General features: G+C 39.8%; 1 protein-coding gene across 2 annotated transcripts in view; it reads left to right on the top strand.

Moving 5' to 3' along the window:
• Positions 1–18,863, top strand: part of Rab3-GAP (Rab3 GTPase activating protein) — a 461,679-nt gene that overhangs the window by 362,868 nt on the left and 79,948 nt on the right. For both annotated transcript variants that reach the window (XM_067153758.2, XM_067153757.2), the window contains one exon: positions 2,549–2,722. In XM_067153758.2, the coding sequence (XP_067009859.2) occupies positions 2,549–2,722 (174 nt within the window). The remainder of the gene's footprint in view (positions 1–2,548; positions 2,723–18,863) is intronic.

The raw sequence follows: 18,863 nt of genomic DNA, 5'->3' as shown, positions 1-18,863 counted from the left end.
GCAAGGATTCAAGATAAAATGCACAAGAGTTATTTACAGTGGTTTGGACATGTACTGAGGACAGAGACTGATGCTATTAAAAAGACTGGTTACACATTAGACCAAAGGGACGACCTAAACAGCAATGGGCCGATACCTTTCACAAAGATCAGTCTTCACCCAGGACAGAAGAGGACGGACAAATGCTGAAGATAAAGGGGAATTTTTATTTAAATATGCGTGTTTTCCAGGGAGGCTTCAGACCTTGGAGAAGCTGCTCTGAAGAAATAATAACCTTGAAGCTAGTCATGGCATATTACAGAAAACAAAACAAGCCCCTATCAATAACATTTATAGATTTCAAGAAAGCTTATGATTCCATCCACGGACCATCATTATTAAAAATTTTAAGACATTTCGGACTTCACCCAAAGCTAATCAAATTGATTGAACTTACTCTAACTAATACAATTTCTAAAATTAAGTTCAGAGGAGAACTTTCTGACCCATTCTTAGTAACAACTGGTTTAAGACAGGGTGACAGGTTGTCACCTCTTCTTTTTAACGTTAAAAGAGAATGGTACAAGAACAACTCGAAAAATATAAAAATTGGAACGTAGAAGGATAACATACATTTGAACTGTCTAGGATTTGCTGATGATCAAGCTCTTCTGGCCAATGATATTCCAGAAACAAAACAACAAATAAAATCTTTACAGGAAATAGCTTAAAATATTGGTATGAAAATTTCATTTGAAAAAACAGAAATTATGCTACCTTAACTTATGCTTGCAAACAAAAATTAAGCTGGGAGACCAAGAAATAAAAATTATAGAAAAATTTAAATATTTAAGTGAAATAATCACATATAACCTGAATGAAAAACCAGCATGGCAAAATAGAATAGATAAACTGGTTACAGCACAGCATGTTACCAAGAATACATATAATAAAAAGTGTCTCTCAATAGCAACCAAATTGAAACACTACAAAACAGTCACCCAGCCACAAATTACATATGCAAGTGAAACATTACTCAAAACAACAAACGCAGTTGCAATAGATAGAGTTCTTGAGTTAGAAAGGAGAATAGTGAGGACCTCCTGTTTAAATAAAAATTATCAAGTAAATGGAGTCTGGAGACTAGCTTCCAATGAGACAGTTTGTAAAGAAATAGAACCTGTGACCAGCACAATGAAAAAGAAATGAATATTATTCTTAGGCCATCTAATACAGTCACCAGAAAATAGAATCAAGAGAAAAATAATAGAAAAATTATGGAAGAGTAAACGTAAGAAAATATTAGATGGATCACAGAACTTAAAGAAGACGTGAGAGAGTTGCATATTACAATAGAAGATTTAAAATACAAAACCAATACACTCAAAATATTGAAAAATAAACACACTAGACTACAGACAAAAATCAACAAGCAGAGAATAGAAAGGGTGATTTCAGAAGCAGAAAAAAAAATTACGTTCAGAAAGGATGAAACAGTATTGGGCTGACAAAAAGAAGAAAAACCTCCTTAAACCTGACTAAGTAGTCCAATGTTGGCTAAAAAATTAAAATTAAATAAATATGTGTGTTTTTTCTGTCTGATTGTAACAATGATATTGGTGCAAACAGCTTAAACATTCCTCTCGCTCAAGTATTTGGGTGATACTCTTCAGTGTTATCTGTATCCATGTGTGAGTGACAACAGAAGTTATGGCAGTTCACAACAGCTACTAATTCACGATCATTTTATCTGTGATTGATGTGTTTTCTGTTACTCACTTTTGACTTGACAACTGTGCTCTAGTATTGTTGTCTCACAGTTCGGATGGACAGCGCCAGAGCTGTACTTCCATGTGTTGTGCTATTTCTTGAGTTTACTAAATTCATTAATCATGCGAAATGCATCCTTTGTGTGTGTGAGAGAGAGAGAGAGAGAGAGAGTTGAAGTTCATGTACAATCCATCACCAGTAAAACATGAAACTAACACACCCAGCCAGGTCCAGCAGGACACTTGTTGGGGTGTCAGCTAAGAGCATTCGTGTATGGTATTTAGCCCAGTGTTTGATAACACGTCTCTTGATCTGTGTTTTATAACTGTGTGAATGTTTGCATTCATCTTTGTTAATGTAAATTCAAATGACTGTGGGGTCAGCTGTTTTGGCTTGGCCAATATTGAGGATTTATCTTTCTGTTTCTGAGGATTTTGTGCCTGTCAAAATGATAAATTACAGGATGCCACCACTACTGAATACATAATACCACATCACTGTGAATCCTTTTTTCAATATCTGCAATGGAACAGTGGTAAATATTAATGATATTGTACTCAGACTTGTAATATTGTTAACATTTTATTTGTTTGAATAATATATAAAATTGTAGTTTCGAGAGAGCACAAAAGCAGATATCCTTATTATCTCTATCTATTGTTGTACAAATGTTATTTGGTACTTTCTGGTGAACATTCCTCTGGGGCGTCCTGAAACCTCGTTTCTCGTTATGGGCTGCAGGACGCTCTTGATGGTAAGTGCTTGTACGTCTTAGCATTGAAACCCGAATTCTTTTCAGATCTGTTGGCCATCCTGAAGCACCACTTCCCGTACAGTCTGTCTTGTAGTGTCCTGCTAGGTAACCTGTGCTGGGAGTTCATGTTCAATTGGCACCAAACCCCTGACAAACTGGAAGCTCTTGAAGCAGCCGTAAGTTGTCTGCGCGCCATCCCGTCGCCTCACATGAAGCACGGTGAGTACAGTATCTTCGTGGTTTCTGCGCACTCATTCTGATCTGCAGTCCATGTACTCTTAGGGTTAGATTTTTGTGCATTTGCAAGAAAATCACAGACCTGCTTTATCTTGTATGTAGCAAAAATTTTCTTTTTATACTGCTCGACAGTGACTCATTTGTTTTGTTTTAGAAGTGTTATTCATGAAAACAAATCATCTATGGATTGACATACGTACCGACTATATTTACGACTAGGTACGTAATTGTGATTCTCTTGGCAGGAAGCCTCACATCATTGATGCCTGAGCCAACAAGAATTGTACTGTTTGTTCAGAGACCCTCTGAGGAGCCCTGGACTCCATTATAAGTGCTTTCAAAAGTACCATACAATGAGGCAGACTGAAAAATATAACATTGAGTTCAGATTTTCTTTCAAAGTATAATAAACATCTTATTTCCCAAATTGGATTTTATTGCTTAATGTAAGGTGCCTTCAAAATCTGTTACTTTACTATACAGCATTCGTCAAAATTATCTCTCTCACCAGAAGTTCAAAGTATTATAGCTCTGGGGATTCTAGAGTCAAATTAATATTAAATATACGTGTCACAAACTTGGTGTCAGACCATGTGACCGCACTTCCTCATCAGGATCGCAAGGTCAGGCAGAAAACAGTCCACGTCATACGATGTCAGCCGTAGATGTTCCAGTAGAGATCCAGTTTACTCTGCTGTCTGGTAGAGGAAAACAGAACATCAAAATTGATAGGCACACAGCCTACATGGTATCAAATGAAAATGCCTGCACATCGCAGCCAAGGCCTACTCTTACCACCTTTCAAAGTGTTCCCGACGTGCGCCACATCTTCGAGAAACAAATGCCTGCACATTGTAGCCAAGCCATCTTGCCATCTTTCAAAGTGTCCCCAACATGCAGCACATCTTTCAGAAACAAATGCCTGCACGTGGTAGCCGAGATGTCTTACCACCTTTCAAAGTGTTCTCAACAAGCGCCACATCTTCGAAAACAAATGCCTGCACATGGTAGCCGAGGCCTACTCCTACCACCTTTCAAAGTGTCCCCAACATGCTCTACATCTTCCAGAAACAAATGCCTGCCCACTGTAGCCGAGGCATCTTATCACCTTTCAAAGTGTCCCCAACATGCGCCACATCTTCCAGAAACAAATGCCTGCACGTGGTAGCCGAGGTCTACTCTTATCACCTTTCAAAGTGTCCCTGACATGCGCCACATCTTTGAGAAACAAATGCATGCCCGTGGTAGCTGAGGCATCTTACTATCTTGCAAGTGTCCCCAACATGCACCACCACATTCCAGAAACAAATGCATGCACGTGGTAGCTGAGGCCTACTCCTACAACCTTTCAAAGTGTACCCAACATGCCCTGCATCTTCCAGAAACAAATGCCTGCACATGGTAGCTGAGGCCTACTCTTAGCACCTTGCAAAGTGTCCTCAACATCTGCCACATTAACAGTTATTTTATTCATGTCTATTTACAAATTAAACACACACATAACCTTAATCACTGCTGTCACAAACAAAACGCTCACATAGCAAAGCCGCCATTTTTAAAAAATTGCCCATTGATGCACATGGAGATTGTAACTGTAACACACAGTTGAAACCCATTCTCTTTGGTTGAAACAGTTCACTGCTTAAAAGCAAGTCACAACACGTAGTCACAAGTATAACCTTGCTACAACATAAACAACAACTTGTTGTAACCAGTAACTCTCTAACCAATGACTCTTTTGTCACCGTCAAGATCGTCTCCTTATATATGTCCTGCCCAGGCTTCCAGAATGATACATTTAAAAAAAACTACCTTCGTGAAAATTCTAGAGTGCCTAATACATAGATTATAATGTACAGAATACTCTCCATCATTCTCATCTACTTATTACCATTCTGGAAATTACAGTGTGTTTCACAATTATGGATTAAAAATTATATATACAGGTAAGAATGAATTATAATATTAATTTGCAGGTATTTTCATTAATTGAACTGATATAAATGTTCATGTACAGCACATGTTTCATGACATAACCTCACACACAGTACGATCATTCGACTACATAAATAATAATAATAATAATAATAATAATAATAATAATAATAATACCAATACCAACTGAATGTAACACTTCACAGCCATACATACAAGTAATAATATTAATAATAATTGTAAAATAATAATGATAATAATCATGATCATAAAATGCGCCACATCTTCGAGAAACAAATGCCTGCACACAGTGTCAGAGGCATCTTGCCACCTTTCAAAGTGTCTCCAACATGCGCCACATCTTCGAGAAACAAATGCCTGCCCACGGTATGTGAGGCGTCTTGCCACCTTTCAAAGTGTCCCCAACATGCGCCGCATCTTCCAGAAACAAATGTATTTCCTCGGGTCATAGTCGCATGAAATCCATCGTGCTCAGTAGTTCATAATGTTTACATACGTCTCCCCTTCTTCCTAGCCTTTTCCCGCCATAGCAAGTTTCGCTGTCTTGATCATAGTACACCATTTTGCATGATCCTGGGAAACGTTTGGTCTTACCTTTGCAGTCTTGACATCATTCTAATGCTGTCATAATCTATAAGTTTCATTTATGCTAATGCTGTTTTGGATGTCAATTTCAAGATGGTGAGCACGCAGCACATGGCCAAACATTTGGAGGCGTTGTTCTCGTGATTTTTCAGTGATGGGTGTGATGCACATTTGCTGGCGAACATGATTGAGGAGGCATTCACATCCGCATGCGATGTAATTGGCATTTCATGGATTTGTCAGATGGTTGGTATTCAACATGTCTTACTACCATGTGGTATGTTTAGGACCTGATGTATTGGCAGAGAACACCTGTAACTTCCTCAGTGTAGCCCTTATTCTTCCACACACTTTATCACCGATCCTGCGATCATTCCGATACATGGGGTGCTTTTTTGTCTTTGAGGCCACTCTGTTAACGTGGATAGAACCATTGCTTGGAATAGTTTCTTTTTATTTAGTCTTGATGCTTGGTGCTGCAGTGCTCTCCTGGTAGAATCTGCATATGAGAGAGTTCCTTCTGCTCATTTGCGCCAGGCTCCTCGCCTTCATCTATCCTATCCGACCTCTCTTGGTCAACTTTTGCTCTTTTCTGACCCTGACGCTATTAGATTTGCGAGGGCTAGGGAGTCTTTAATTTTCATGCCTTTCGTAGCCCTTGTCTTCCTTTGGCCGATACCTTCATTTTTTGATGTGTCAGATCCGTTCCATTTTTTCCCTCTGATTAGTGTTATATAGTGTATGGTTGCCTAGTTGTTACTTCCTCTTAAAACAATAATCATCACCACCACCTGAGAGAGTTCCTTTGCAGGTCTCGTGTCATTCTGTCCAACACAAGAACAAAGAACAGTGAGGAAAATGTGGAACCCTGCTAGGCACAGCCAGCACAACGTACACAACTTGTATTGTTGTGTATAATAGTTGATTAACATCTCTGGTACATCATGGTCACGAAGTGTGTGGCACACAGTCGGTAGCTTTTTCAAAATAAGGAAGGCAATGAGCAATGACTATTTTACATCAAAAAAGGCTTTCACGGCCGCAGATCTTAAAATCACAGGAATAGAACCGACTTTTGGGTGGTTAGGCCGTGTGCATTATGCAGAGTTTCGTCCAGACGTGCCATTTGGACACATCAGCTGGAATGACTATTTTGTCTCTTGATGCTTATCAATGAGTAAGCAAGTAGCGAAAAGAGCATCGGTGGTTCCAGCTCCCTCAACAAAGTCACATTGATTGGTGCTCTCAATTGGTGAAATTAGCACATTCTGGTGTTTCGTTACAGAACTAATTCACTGAACTAGTATTAACCACAAAGATAGGAAATACTATTTATTGCACGACGACACAAACATACATACACATGGTTACTGCCATTACACACCACTCTTTTGTCTTCACTGTCCCATCAGGCATCACAGCACAGAGTCCAAGTAAAACGCTGATCTCCTACCAGTGACCACCATTTTTGAAGCCAAGAGCAAATACCTTAACCAAATTTTTGTAACACCATGTACAGTTATGCTGGTAGCCCAATGAGATTGAGCTGAGCCAGAGTCAACTATAGCATTGAGAAAAATTCAGTGAACCAGTTTATTGCAACTTCCAGCAGTCTGCTGCGCATTTTCAGGTACTCATGTTTACATCTGTTTGCTTCTTCTTCTCTCCTGGCCATATATGCTCTCATAAAACGGGCACTCCCGAGCTCCCTCAGGGTAGGCTCATCTGATTCGGAGAGAGTATGGCACCAGATCTAATGGCACTTCACTTTTCCTTAAAGCAGCCTCAGCAGTTTGTTTCCATGTTGCCTTCTTCCTCTTCTTGGCTCTTCGATGGCAAAAGCTTTGCTTATCCTCCATCTTGTCGCTGATGGGTACAACTTTAAAGGTTCCTCACACATGTTTATTGCGCACTTTGTCACGCAAAGTGAATCCCACTGACCATCACCACGTCCGCATCTCTGTGACGTGCATTCGCTGATCACACAGAACACCAGTAAGAGACCACCATTTCTTCCAACCAACACTGATGCGGTGCTTGACATCTGCATCGATATTATGCAACATATTGGCAAAATTGAAAATATTGAATAGATAAATGGTCATTAGGATAAAGTATAAATAATGAAATTGGGCGCCACCTGCAAAAAATTACAGGAAGAATTAACTTTCCAGAGCAACGAGCAACTCCCTCTCCCAAGTCAACGGTCATCAAGCTGACGAGGCTCCAGACTTGCTTTAGAACCTTACCTTTTCTGGTGAGATGTAGTGTTTACAGTGCACTATGTCTTTTGGTATGGGCTATATCAAATTTGTTACTTTCATTGACCTGTCTCAGTCTCATCCTTGACTTTGACAATATGAAAGTGACAGAGATACGAGTGATGCTAGTAATACCATTCCTTATGCAGCCAGTCCCTGTCATGAATGGTGTGAAAATCTCGCTCATAGGGTTGGTTGGTGCATGCATTTCAGTGGGTTTGGCAGACTGATATGTAATAGCAACGGCAAAGCAACGGGAAACTACCTCTCTCCTCATTTTCCTAGCACGCCTCTTCAGTGACGCCTAGGCTATTTATGACAGCTGTTGGCGGAGCTGCAGAGGATAAAACCAGCCTTCGGGCTGAATACCCAACATACATATACCTGTTACTTTTTACACCTGAAATTAAATTTAGGTAGCCTGCCAGGTTTTTCCTCACTCCACTTATAAAAAATTTACTACAAGTTTCACTACATCAATTTATTCCCAAAAAACAAAATAAAACAAAACAGAAACCAACAATGATGAGACTAATATAAGCATACATAAACCATATATACAAACTATATACCACAACTGTACATAGTTCTGAAGGCCAAGCTTCAAGAAGACTGTCCCTTCCTAACCTTCAATACCTTACCACAATGGCATCCTCACAGTGGAATCTATTTACCACGTGTCATAACAGTACATACACAATAAAAAAATTAAACCCAGTCACTTCACTATACACTGCTACTAAGCCCTACATATCCACAATGTTAAATGTCTGCTACGGGATTAATAAATAACAACAAGCATGTTTATTATTCCAAGAATAAGCAAGTAATAAACACTTGGGCTCCATTACATCAAGTCGTAATTAGTTCTGCACACCACATATTACCTTCAAATTACACATATAAAAGGCTGCCCACAGTTTGCATATTCTCTGCGAGAAATATTCCATACTTTTACAATACAATACCATGTAGCATCTTCCACCAACCGCTCACCGAAAATGTGAATAAACGAGTAATGCACTCATCATGACTCTCTAATTGTGCAATAATGCACCCGTGAAGAACGCGTACAGCAAAGACTTCGCAGCAGCAATCGTCTTCACGGCAACTTCATACAAACTCATGCACATTAAAAAATAATAAACTCGTAGCACGCACGCACAATATGCTTCGTCCATCACTCCATAATAAGCAAGCTGAGAAACTCGTTGCACGCACTAACATACATAGGCTCGCTCCATGTGGCGTAGTGTCTACTAAAATCCACAGGAAACAACACTACTGCTGCCGTTTCTTCAAGCATCTCTTGGTCAGTGCAACCTAGTTTGAAATTGGAGCTTTCAGATTGGTTACCAAGCTGCCGATCCGCAAATGGCGAACTTGCACGTTTGTCCACATCCACTTCCTGGCCTAAGCCCGGTTTCTAAACCACATTCAGCTGCCACTGTTCTCCATGTTGCACAATTCTTGAGCAACCTACACTGCCATGCGATGTGCAGACTCTTACACAAATTTGAAGTTACACAGGTACAAAATTCCATACTACAAATTCTTCTTATAATCTTACGTTTTTACATTAGCAATGGATAAAATTACAAGATTTCCATGACTTTTGTCACCCCCCCCCCACCCCTTAGGACTGGTCACATAAAATTAGCACATGTAAAACAAAGTAATAATCAAGTAACAAACCTGAAGGAACATACGTCAGCCGATAAGACACCGATAAAAACAACTCAAGATTCAAAAACATACAGATGGCATGAAGCAAAGATAAGCAGGGTTACCAACGTGACAACTAGATAAAGGATGTGGGAAAGCAGACTAGAAACCCTAAGAGGACTTGATCTTTTGTGACGTTGTAAGGAAAAAGACGTGAGAGCATTTATCCTTCAGTCTGGTTTACTAACAGTAAAGAAATTTTAACAAGGTATAATAACAGTAATTTAAAAGGAAACATGATCAATAAAGAAACAAGTTGAAACGGACCACGAGGTTCCTGTTGATGGTTCTTCAGAAAATTAAAATTGCAATAAAATATTATGATTACATTTAAGAAGGTGAGCATAACTTCGACATTGAAATTCACAAGGAAAATTTAACAGGGAATATAAACATAATTACAACCATCTTACAAGGCAAATAGAAAAATAGCTTTACAAATTTTTACCAGTAGTTTACAAAGAAAATAACAACGGAATTTAAATCTTTAACGCAGAGTCCTTTAGAGTTGCTGTCCTCTCCTAATACGCATCAGCAAGAGACGCATAGCTCCATAGGCTTACCCTAAATTGATACTGGACTACGGGAGGCAACCCGGATGGAAAATTAAATTTTACGTTACACAGAAGGTTAATAAAAGGGAATTGCCTCCAAAACAAAGGATATGCCTAGCTGACGAGCTAAGGTATTACAAAACAAAATGGCAAAAACCAGAGTCTAAGGTAAACTCCAAAGCAAGTAAATTTACATGTTAATTTAAAATTCAAGAAAAGGAAACATGCTTACCCTGAGGTGACTGGAGCTGCTGACCGGACCACACTCGAAGTGCGTACGACCATAAGGCCGTATGAAAACCAAAGACGTGCACAAGACCCCTCCTCCTACCGAGGAGCCAAAGGCCGGAAATTGAGAAACACTCAAACAGCCAATCAGGGAAGCTACCTACGATTCGACCCAACATTTTCGCCAATGAAAAAGGTCGTTATTCTAACCAGTGAAAATACATTACCTTATATGGGTATGTGAGCAACACATTCTAGAGGTTTCGATTGCGAAACTCAGCGATTTCGTGATCGATGCCTCCACGTGGCAAATACAGGGTGATACAAAATGTGGGTTACAACAAGCACACTACTGGAGATCTCCAATACCAAAATAAATGTCTTTTTTTTTAATACTCATAATGATTAAATAAATATAATTAACTGTCTTTCTTGTGATTCCTGAAAATTCTTATTGCTGTTTTTAAATTCACAACAGAAGTAAAACAAATGTTTCATCAACTTCTTCACAAATATCTTAGTTCTTGCAATGGCGATTTTACAAAAAATGTACATAAATTCACAACAACAACAAAAATATATATATTTAATTGACTTCTTCAAAAATGTCTGAGAGTTCCTTAGTTTCTTCAATGGCGATTTCCCAAAATTTTTAGCATAATGACAAGAATTAAATAATCCCATCCACATTATGAACTTCTCACCACCGGTGACAACTTTAGTCTTACAAATTATTTTACGAAAATTTCCTAACCCAAAAATTGGGGATCATACATTTGTACGGTTACAATCACCATCAGTTGTGATGACTGATCCTAGATATTTGAACTTTTCGGTCATCATCAGTGGTTCTCCAGCAAGGAAGACGGTGTTGTGTGGCCCGCTTGCCCTAGCTGCACAAAGTTGAAGAATATGTACTCTGTCTCCTTGCGACTTATTCATAATCCATTTGCCTCTAGTAGTACTCGCCATCATTCCAAGACTGCCTCAACCTCCTGACACCACTCACCAACCAAAACAATATCGTCCACGGCAGGTCCGTCAGGTAGTTGATGACCCCTGACATACACCAACATCAACACGGAAACTATCTGAAACACCTGCACTGGTTTTCGCCATAGTAGATTGACATATCTTGGATCATCTTCACATACACCTCAGGAACTTTTTGATGTTGTAGTGCTGTCCAGAAAATATCTCTAGGAAGGCGATGGAGGTCTTTACGTAGCTTACGGAGTTTCTCAAGTCAAGATCCGCAGAGTCTGAATTGCGTCACTTGTTGACATACCTGGCGTGAAACCAGGCTGGTTCCAGTGGATGTTAATCAAACCCTTGATGCAGTCTCCTATGACGGGCTCCCAGATTGTGTGCGCGATGCCACACTCTCGGACATCGCCCACAAGGAAGCTTCGATGAAACTGTTCTGGCATTGGAAATCCAGCGAGGATTTTGTGGAACAGTTTCATCAACCTTCGGCACCTAGGACTTTCCATAGTTCACCTTTGATACAGCTGCTGTAATATTAGAAGGGGTGACTTCAGGCTGGACACTGAAACTGTTGTGTCTTCGAAATAGTTCTTGCAGCGGTTGTTAATTAGTCTGCAATGTTCCCCAATCATCATGGGTATATGTGGTGGCGAAAATATCCCAGGATTGCCTTTCGCGCTGAGCAGCGACATTGTAGAGCTGTTGCACACCCTCTGGTGTCTCCAATTTGTCGTAGAGGCCTTGCTGCGCTTCACTTTTAGCTATTTCTATGACTCTCTCTGCCTACTTTTTGATGTTATTCTTCCTTTAGGTCTTGTCCATCCTGGTTGTCTTTCTCTTTCCACCATGCTTTAAACACAGTCTTTTTCTTCGTCAGAACCTCCTGGATGAAACCACCACCAGGTTTCCTTGTCAATCACTACTGATCTGCATTTAGGGCAGTCGGCCAGGTGGCAGATTCCCTATCTGTTGTTTTTTTAGCTTTTCCTTAAATGATTGCAAAGAAATTGGAAATTTATTGAACATCTCCCTTGGTAAGTTGTTCCAATCCCTAACTCTCCTTCCTATAAACAAATATTTACCCCAATTTGTCATCTTGAATTCCAACTTCATATTGTGATCTTTCCTACTTTTAAAGACACCACTCAAACTTATTCATCTACTGATGTCCTCCCTCAAGCGAATAGTGGGCAGGAGACTCATCGTGCTGGAACCTATCCTGTTGTATGTTAAGGGGTACGTTTTCCAGGAGAACCGGTAACACTTCTGATAGAAATTCGGCATATTTGTTCCCCGTTAAAGTACCTTCAAGAAAATATGGCCCTACTTCATGGTCGCCGACTATCCCGCACCACACAGACACCCCATTGCCGCTGATGATCCACCTGCCTAAACCAGTGTGGGTTCTCACAAGACCAATCTAGCATATTCCGTAGATTGATCTGTCCATGGTTGCCGAAGGTCGCTTCATCAGCGAAGAGAAGTCTCTGCTGGAAGTTCCTGTCATCCGTTACTCGCAAAAGAACAGCATGGCAGAAATGCACACGTTGTCTATAATCTCGCTCATCAAGTTGTTGATGCAAAGATATGTGATAGGGATGAAACTTGTGTTGCTGCAAAATGCGAATGACACTTGCCTGGCTTATCCCGGCATCAGGCGCAATTGCGTGTGAGGTAGTATGTGGATTATGGGCGACGGCCGCCAGAACATCTATTGCCTTCTCTTCCCCTGTCGCTGTGTTCCTGTTTCTTTTCACATTATTATTCTAGTATCTGTTCTGCAATAACTTGCGACAAGGGCGTCGTATTGTCATATGTGACGGGTGATCCCGGGCGGGATACCTCTCAGCATACAGTTGCAAAGCTCTCCCAGAACTGCTTCCACACTCTCCATACAGGAGAAGCATGTCCAGTTTCTCTTGGTTTGTGTAGGGCATTGCGTAAGTACTCCAGACGTACTCCAAAACTGTACGTAATATGTGGCCCGTGAGACACAGGGCGGACAAGACCTTCCTCTCCTACGCCCTTTAATAACAGCTACACTACTTTAACTTACTATTTCCATTTGATTACAAGACGTGCGTCATTCACTCTGCGATTGCATGAGAACACATATATTGTAAAACACTAAGTCTACTCCAAAACAGTAATGATTATACGGTCACACTTCCAGTAATGCATCTTATTGTTAGGGTTCCTCTCCAGACATATGTGATTAAGACACTCGGAGGGGTACAGAGAATAGTGGTTGTTATTTCATTTCTGGGGCTTGGACATCGTGGTCGTGTACCCCCATGTGCTTGGTTGTGTCTGTATGTGTATACTGTATGTCTGTTATAATGTGTCTGATAACCTGTGTTATTGTGGTGTCTGTAGTAGTGTACTGTATTTGTAATTCAGGTAGTGAATTGGGATGGAGGCAGAGGAACCATCCCGACATTTGCCTGGAGTAGCGGTGGGAAACCACGGAAACACTTCCAGGATAGCTGAAATGGGTACCGAAACCATCTCTTCTCTGTTTGCCTCATGAGGCTGAGTGCACCCCGTTCCAGCCCTCCAACCAGAATTAAATTGCTTATCAGAGCCAGAAATTCAACCTGGACCACCGCGGCGACAGCTATGAATGCTAGCCGCTACACGTGATTAAGAAACTCGACAGGCTGCGGAGAAGAGTGGCTGTTTTTTGTTATTTAATTTCTGGGGATTTGACAGCGTGGTCATGTGGTCCCGTTTGCTTGGGTGTGTGTGTGTAGTACAAAGTGCACCTCGTTTTGTGCTGGGTTATTTCAGGCAAAGGAGCAGTGTTACCAATGCTGGATTATTTGGGTTGGGATAGGTTGGTCATTAGGAGACAAACAGCTTGACTTATTATGTGGGATGTTCAGAGCGGATTGTGGTATGATGGCAGCAACACTATTATTTATTTATTTTACACGCATTAATCTCCGCAAAGCTGAAGCGCGATGGTAGTAGTATGCATTCGGGAGTCTTGCCTCGCCCAACCTGAAAGTGATTTTCATGGTGTCCCATGTTCAACACCAGGCAAATGCCGGATAGGTACCTTTGGGATAGGCCACTGCTGATCTGTTTTCCAAATCATTCCCATTCCCATCCATGGGAAATGACTCTAAACTGAGCGCAACCTATTACACATAGATTTCAAAACAAAACAAAACAACTTTAATCTCCCTTCACATTGTGTGTTCACCAGTCATACAATAACATTGCCCACCCAGGGTATGTTACGGTACATCACATTATGTTTATAGTACATGCCTGGTATCCGTTCTGTGGCTGGAATCAATGCCAGGAAGCAGCTTGCATGCCAATACGTCTGTGGCAGACTGCACGCCATCTAATGTGGCACGTAAAAGCCCAAATGCGGTTTTTATTGATATCTCAAAAAGTAACTGTCCGATTTTGAAAATACTTACATATTTGAACTTGTACACAGTTGAACTTTTAGGCCAGCTGTATGAATTTGTGCCATTCCATTTAAAAACATGGAGTTAGTATCAATATCTTGGTTATTAATCATCCCATGAGAATAAGTAGCACGTTATTTTACAAGACCCTGGGTATCATGTACAAATATGAAAACAGAATGCCAATATTTTTAATGGTTTAGAAGTTATTTTCATGTAACATGTTAGATGAATAACCCTGTATATAAGGAAATATAAAGGTCCAATAATACTGCCTTGAGGAATGCCCCTTTTAATTATTATAGGGACAGATAAAGCTTCACCTACTCTAATTCTCCGAGTTCTGTTTTCTAGAAACATAGCCACCCATTCAGTCACTCCTTTGTCAAGTCCAATTGCACTCATTTTTGCCAGTAGTCTCCCATGATCTACCCTATCAAATGCCTTAGATAGGTAAATCGCGATACAGTCCATTTGACCTCCTGAATCCAGGATATCTGCTATATCTTACTGGAATCCTACAAGTTGAGTTTCAGTGTAATAATCTTTCCTAAACCCAAACTGCCTTCTATCAAACCAGTTTTTAATTTTGCAAACATGTCGTATATAATCAGAAAGATTGCTTTTCCAAAGCTTACATGCAATGCATGTCAAACTGACTGGCCTGTAATTTTCAGCTTTATGTCTATCAGCCTTTCCTTTATACACAGGGGTACTATAGCAACTCTCCATTCATTTGGTATAGCTCTTTCTTGGAAACAATCTAATAAGTACTTAAGAAGGTGCATTTACAGTATTCAAATAATGCACTTGGATAACTCACTGACAAACATAACCTCATGCAATGAAAGAAAGGGGGGGGGGGGGGGAGAAAGCACGATTCAAAGGCGAGGAGAAATCTATGCTGGCTCCCATGTGCAAGTGCTTTGTTCATTGGATTACTGTACTGTGTGCATCTTAGATGCCTTGTACTTACAAAGAAAGTACCAGATGCCCTTAAAACGTTGTGGCTAATCGAACTTTCCTATGTCTCTATCTATATACGATTTCCCACCATGGCACATCTCTCGTACTTCAGAAATGTAAACACTTGCTGCTTCACAAAGTATTCTGAGATCCATTAATGTATGCAATCGCCTTGATTCAGAGTTTAAACCTTTCAACAAACTCGAAGGTAGTGCCTTGCCATGCTGGTACAGTACTTCTGGAATCTCGTCCACATTTGATCTGGACAATATATGCCCCTATATCAGCAGTGAGCGGTTGTGCTGTCTCTTTATCTCGTAGCTTGAACCACTTAATCTTTGTAGTTGTTCTGACTCTGTTGTTTAACGGACACCGTTCAAGACCCTATGTTGAAATGTCAGAGGCTCTCCTGGGAGTACGGCATATAGCAAGAAGTCTGTTCTAACGATAGCTTTTTTCTGTCCCTTGGAAATTCCTATATTATACTGTGTATTATCCTTCGCTTACAGCGAGAACCCTATCACTGATAGTTCTGTTATTACGAGCGATTATTTTTTTCCCGTTATAGATATTTATGCACTGCAGCAATTGAATGCGATCGATCATCTTCGGTATAGTTTCCTTGGTGTGTGCACTAGCAAGCTCTCTCATCAACATTCAAAATCAAAGGGGATGTCTGAGTCCATTAGTAATACTTGTCGACTGGTGTTCTGTATAAACAATTCAAAAATGGGGAATACCTTTCCGTAATTCATGCATAAATAATGTGGCCGATAGCAGTAGTTAACTCATTAGAAATAAAGTTTGAAATATATGATCACTTAATTTAAAGTAACGTACTGAAATTAAGTAAGAATGTGATACACCTCAAAATACAGCACAGAGTGGATGATTGATTTCAGAGGTTAGATTAATCAGTAAAACCTCGTTTTGACATTTTTGCAGGGGAGAAGGAAAGATAATGTGTACTATTGAATACACGAATCAGAGATATGTAAACACTTGATGTGATGTGTTTTTCAGACACGCCTGGATTTTACGTCATCTATGTACGGGTTCCATGAAAGAGGGTATTAAAAGGCATGAAAAAGACGAGAGAACAAAGACGGAAACCTTTTTCAATTAAATAACAGTGTATCAAAAGATGTGTAAAAACACCAGGCAACAAATATGAAAACATAAAGCAGCGCATTATTTGCAGATCACTCTCTTTCTAAAACAAATGTCAGGTGTGGCCTTGTATTTTTGACTAGTCAGTTATTAAACATTGTTTTCTGATCACACTCTTTGATCATGAATTATTTTAAGGTTAAACTCGGCCATTTGCGAGAGGATTACTTTGACTGTCATCTTGAATGCGACAACGCTTGATTGACTCAAGTCGAAACTCGAAAGTGTGAGTTTCAATATACACGCCACCACCCCACTTCTTCGATATTAGTTTTGTCTTCATTAGGAAGCAGTATCACGACTTTTTCAGTATCCGTAACTGGGCTACACAATAATATGACCACGCTAGTCAACTTCACAAGATTGTGTTCCTAATCCGTACGTAGGCTATCACACGACAAATATTCGTTACCCTTCACTGTATGACTCAACACATAATAAATTTCTAACTTCTGAATGAAATGTGAAATAAAAACACAAACAGGCTTTCTGGGTTATTCAGCAATATTAACGAAAACTGGAGAGAAAAATTGAACATTCCTGAGGCTAACAACTTGCTTCCCAAAAGTGTAATTTTATTGTGTAAAGTTCAGGACTTTATGGCCATTTCTCGTTTTCGTGCAGCATTCTTCGACCAGTCTCCAATGGCGAGGATTCTCATCTGTGTTGGAAATCACGTTCCTTTCACAAGGGATGACAAACGTGGATAGGAAAAATATGATGGTACTTAGCGAGAATAGTGAAAATTTGTGACATGATAAATGAGGTATTTTTATATAGATTTAATATGCTGCGAATTGGTACTTCAAATTTACGGTGTGCTAAGTAAGAAAGGAAATCCCTAACAAGATTCATCTGGTGAAATTTCAGAAAGGCTAATCCCATGTAAATTTATAGCAAAAGGGTTATCGTTACTTTACTTTGCCATGAATTATGATTTCATTATGCATGTTAGGTTAGATGACATAATTTAAATAAGTATACCAAAATGTAGAAAATCAAGTTTCTTTCAGAATAAAACTGGATTGAGACAATGGGGTGTACTATCTCCTCTTCTATTCAACATTGCACTGGAGATCATCATCAGGAAATTAGCTTTTGTACCTGCTGGCATCATATTGGAGAGACAACATAAAGTCCTTGCATGTGCAGATGATATTGTTCTTAATGGCCACAATGAATTAGAAATTAGGCAGTAATTTTTGAAACTAGAGGAAATGGCAATAAAAATTGGTTTATGGGTGAATGATAAAAAGACATTACATGGTTGTAAAGAGACCGAATCATGAGGAGGTTGACAGATTGCTTTTGAAGATTGGGAAATATATATTTGAAAGAGTAGAGGAGTTTAAATTCCTTGGTGTATTAATCGATCAGCAAATCCGAAGGCAACAGGAACACCAAGCTAGGATTAAGAATGCAAATAAGGCATTTTACTCTATGAGCCCTATATTAGGCTCCAAATTTTTAACAAGGAATGCAAAAATGATTATCTACAATACAGTCATTTGGCCAGTACTTCTGTATGGTTCCGAGACATGGAGTATAACCAAGAAAGATTTGAAAATATAGTTTATAGAAAAATATTTTGCCCACGATTCGATCCTATCTTCCAGAGCTGGCAGAAAAGATCTAATTATGAGATTTACATCCTCTCTCAACAACACACTATAAAGGATGTGATAGAATCCAACAGACTGCGCTGGGCTGGACATGTACTGAGGATGAAGGATAACAGAGCACCAGTAGATCTATACACGGGATCTGTTAATGGGAAAAGACCTTCAGGAAGACCGCGAAGCACCTGGAAGGAGGAGAACAACCAGGTATGCCGGACCCTCCAAATTGATAACTGGGAGAGCGGGCTCAAGATCGAAAAGGATGGAAGAGGATTATGAGATCGGGTCAGGAACTTCACATCCCTCAGAAGCCTATGGAGTGAGTGAGTGAGTAAAACCAAAATGTTTGCCACAGAAGCCACCGAAGTGATACTAGTCCAGATTTTCATATGTGTTCACATTTTTTCAGAATTAGAAGATAACTAACGAGTAAGCTGTAGTATGGAAATCTGTGAAAACGCAAGTTTTGAACAAAATGATTGCAGTTTCATACCGATTTTACTGTGCGTGGGTTTTCCTCCCCTGACTTTTACAAAAAATGTGATATAACTACAATCTGCTGTGGCGAGCAAATTTTTTGCCATTGTAAATTAACACAGTTGACATGAAAACTAATGTACAAACACACAATTAACATTAAAATCTTG

This window comes from Anabrus simplex, chromosome 9 (assembly GCF_040414725.1).
Source record: "Anabrus simplex isolate iqAnaSimp1 chromosome 9, ASM4041472v1, whole genome shotgun sequence".
Classification (NCBI taxonomy): Eukaryota; Metazoa; Arthropoda; class Insecta; order Orthoptera; family Tettigoniidae; genus Anabrus; species Anabrus simplex.
The sequence above is the reverse complement of the archived record's forward strand: the minus strand, read 5'-3'. Positions and strand labels throughout refer to the sequence as shown.